At 36.1% G+C, this 2,877-nt stretch overlaps 1 protein-coding gene across 1 annotated transcript; it reads left to right on the top strand.

The window, feature by feature from the left end:
- The first annotated feature begins 2,173 nt into the window (after nucleotides 1-2,173).
- Nucleotides 2,174-2,626, top strand: LOC109222126 (anthocyanidin 3-O-glucosyltransferase 2-like). Its single transcript, XM_019386528.1, has one exon. The coding sequence runs from the start codon at nucleotides 2,174-2,176 to the stop codon at nucleotides 2,624-2,626; it is 453 nt and encodes a 150-aa protein (XP_019242073.1).
- Nucleotides 2,627-2,877: the final 251 nt, after the last annotated feature.

The following is a 2,877-nucleotide window of genomic DNA, read 5'->3' as shown; positions in this document are numbered from 1 at the left end:
TCTGAAGCCTAGGCTTTAAAGGAAAGTACCTTAAAACCTTTACAGGGATTTTAGATCTTGCTTTAGTCAAAGGATAGAGCAATTATCGGCATTCGCATTTTCTTTCCAAAATAACATGCAATCATTACGACATGCATGTATTTTTTCATAATGAAGACCCAAATATGTTATCATGTTTCTAGCCTTGTTGAAAGATTCAGGTACCTGAGCAAAGGGAAATGCCTCTTTTATCAACTCTAACAAATCAGAGAACGCTACATTGCTTAACCCATGCAAGGATTTAAGTAAGTACAATCGAATAGTGAAACTCAGTTTACTGAAATTTTCACACCCTGGATATAACTCTTGTTTTCCTTCCTCCAGCTATTTGAAAAACTTCTTTGCATCTTCAGATAGTCGTTCCCCAACTCCTTCTTCATCCCCTGCCTGACCCTCTATATTTCTAAATGTATCATGAAGTAGTCCATCAATATCGTCACGCATGGTAGAACTTTCATCACCATTGCTTGGATGAGGTGTATTTCTCGAGGAAAATCCTTCCCCGTGAAAACCCATTTGGTATAACCATCAACAAATCCATGAACAACCAAATGATCCTCCACCACATTTTTATAATACCAATAGCGATTCATGCACTTTTTGCAAGGGCATAATATTTCATTTCCTTGGGCGGCTCGTTCAAATGCCTTATCAAGAAAATCATTCACTCCACGGATATACTCATCCGTCCATCTCAGGAGATTCATCCAACTTTTATCACCATTATCCATAGATATCCTATACGATAAAAGTAAATCAACAAAACTAACCAAATAAACCAAAATCATATTAATTTGACATTAACCACTGCTTTTAAGGGTGGAACTCAGAAAGTCACAAAGAAAGTCACAAACAGTAAAGCAATTTAAGGCCTTTAAAAGTTAACTTCTTAAAAATTATCTCTTATAATAGGAATAGTTAAAAAAATTCAAACCTTTACAAAAAAAAAATATTACAATCATCTTCAATTTCAGAAGCATCACATATACAGGCAGTGGCACTCCAGAACGACCATTGAGAAAACAACACTTATACTTAGACAAAAGAATTAAATAGTGAAAACTCAGAAAAACAGAATCTTTACTCAATTAATAAATCAACCGGGCAACTACAAAAACTTCACCTCAATCCTAAGCTAGTTGGGGTAGGCTATATAAACCCTCATCCAAATAAATTTCAGAAAATTAACTACAACCACCTTCAGTTTCAGAAGCAATGTCACACCAGAAAGACCTAGACAATAAGTTTCAAAAGGCTAAACTACACCCATTTTCAGTTTCAAAAGCACAAACATACACAGTCAGTTGCACACCAGAAAGAAGACAAACTGAGTGAAAGCAGAAGGTTTACCTCACCAAATATCTTGCTTCTTCTTTCTTCTGAAAAGGTGTGTACTTGAAATTAGTAACTAGATAGGTGTAAAACAGAATCTTTACTGAAGAAACCTGAAAATAGACCTAGGAAACATTACAATCAAGCTCCTTGTGCTTAATCAGATTTAACAAGCTATAATTATTGATCTAGCACAAAAGTGTTAGTTAAAGTTAAAGTATTCCTTTAGTTTTTTTGTTGTTGAATACATAAGTTTTTTACACCAAATGCACCAAATTAAACTGCACCAAGCATAGTGCATAACTTCACTGAATTTTTTCAGCCCTGATTAAACTAATATTAAGTACGTTATTTTTTTTTATCTAATCAATGTCAAACTATAATTTTTAATTTACAACAGAACCAAGATATTGAAATCAACAAGAACGGTTACAACAGTTTGTATAAATACGGAAGATAGTCACTCCCCAATTTCTTAGCAAAGTAATATTACTTCTCCATAAGAAACCTTCTACAAAATGCTAGCTTTTTCCTCTTCTGTATTTCCAAACATGAGTACTGAATGGTCCTTTGAAGAACCACAAAACTATGATCAGCAGAATAATATTCAAAATGAGATTTAAAGGTGGTTACATCAGTTGTGCTAATCTGTTTTGGGAGCCAAGGGAGTTTACCATTGGACCAAGTGAAACAGATCGCTTTAGCTTTGGACAACTGTGGCTATAGGTTTTTGTGGTCTTTACGTCGACCCCCACAAAGCAATAACGCGCAATTCCATGGTGAATACACGTGCTATTCTGAAATGTTGCCAGAAGGATTTCTTGATCGGACAGAGAAGAAAGGGAAAGTTGTAGGATGGGTCCCGCAACTGAAGGTTTTATCCCACGAGGCAATCGGGGGATTCGTGTCACATTGTTGTTGGAATTCGATACTCGAAAGTATATGGTGTGTGGTGCCTATAGGAACATGGACATTGCATTCTGAGCAACAAATGAATGCATTTCAGTTAGTTAAAGAAGTAGGAGTTGCAGTGGCAATCAGTTTGGATTACTGCGAAAGGACTAAAGATCAGCCAATGGTAACTGCAGACGCCATAGAAAAAGAGATTACAGAATTGATGGAAATTAATACAGTAGTAAGAGAAAAGGCAAAGGAAATGAAGGAGAAGAGCAGAGCTAGCGTAATCGAAGGCGGATCGTCTTATTTGTCCCTTGGCGAACTCATAGATGAACTACTGAAAAATGCAGCTTTGTAACTTCTTCAAAATTACCACAACTGAGGTGAAGTTTCAGTATGAGCTACATAAAGTGGTCTTATTTCTGCTTTTTGTAAGCAGAGTTAGCTCTAATTGTTGCTAACTAAGAAGTTTACTTGGTTTTGACAACTCTTATGTATGTTCTAGTTCCCATGCCGTGCTTATTCTTTGGTGATGGGTCCATACAGTTCCTAATAAGTCGAGATGGCGGGGGGTAAGATACATTAAAATGTGCAAAAGCTTCTTGAATC

This window comes from Nicotiana attenuata, unplaced genomic scaffold (assembly GCF_001879085.1).
Source record: "Nicotiana attenuata strain UT unplaced genomic scaffold, NIATTr2, whole genome shotgun sequence".
NCBI classification, from domain to species: Eukaryota; Viridiplantae; Streptophyta; class Magnoliopsida; order Solanales; family Solanaceae; genus Nicotiana; species Nicotiana attenuata.
The sequence above is the reverse complement of the archived record's forward strand: the minus strand, read 5'-3'. Positions and strand labels throughout refer to the sequence as shown.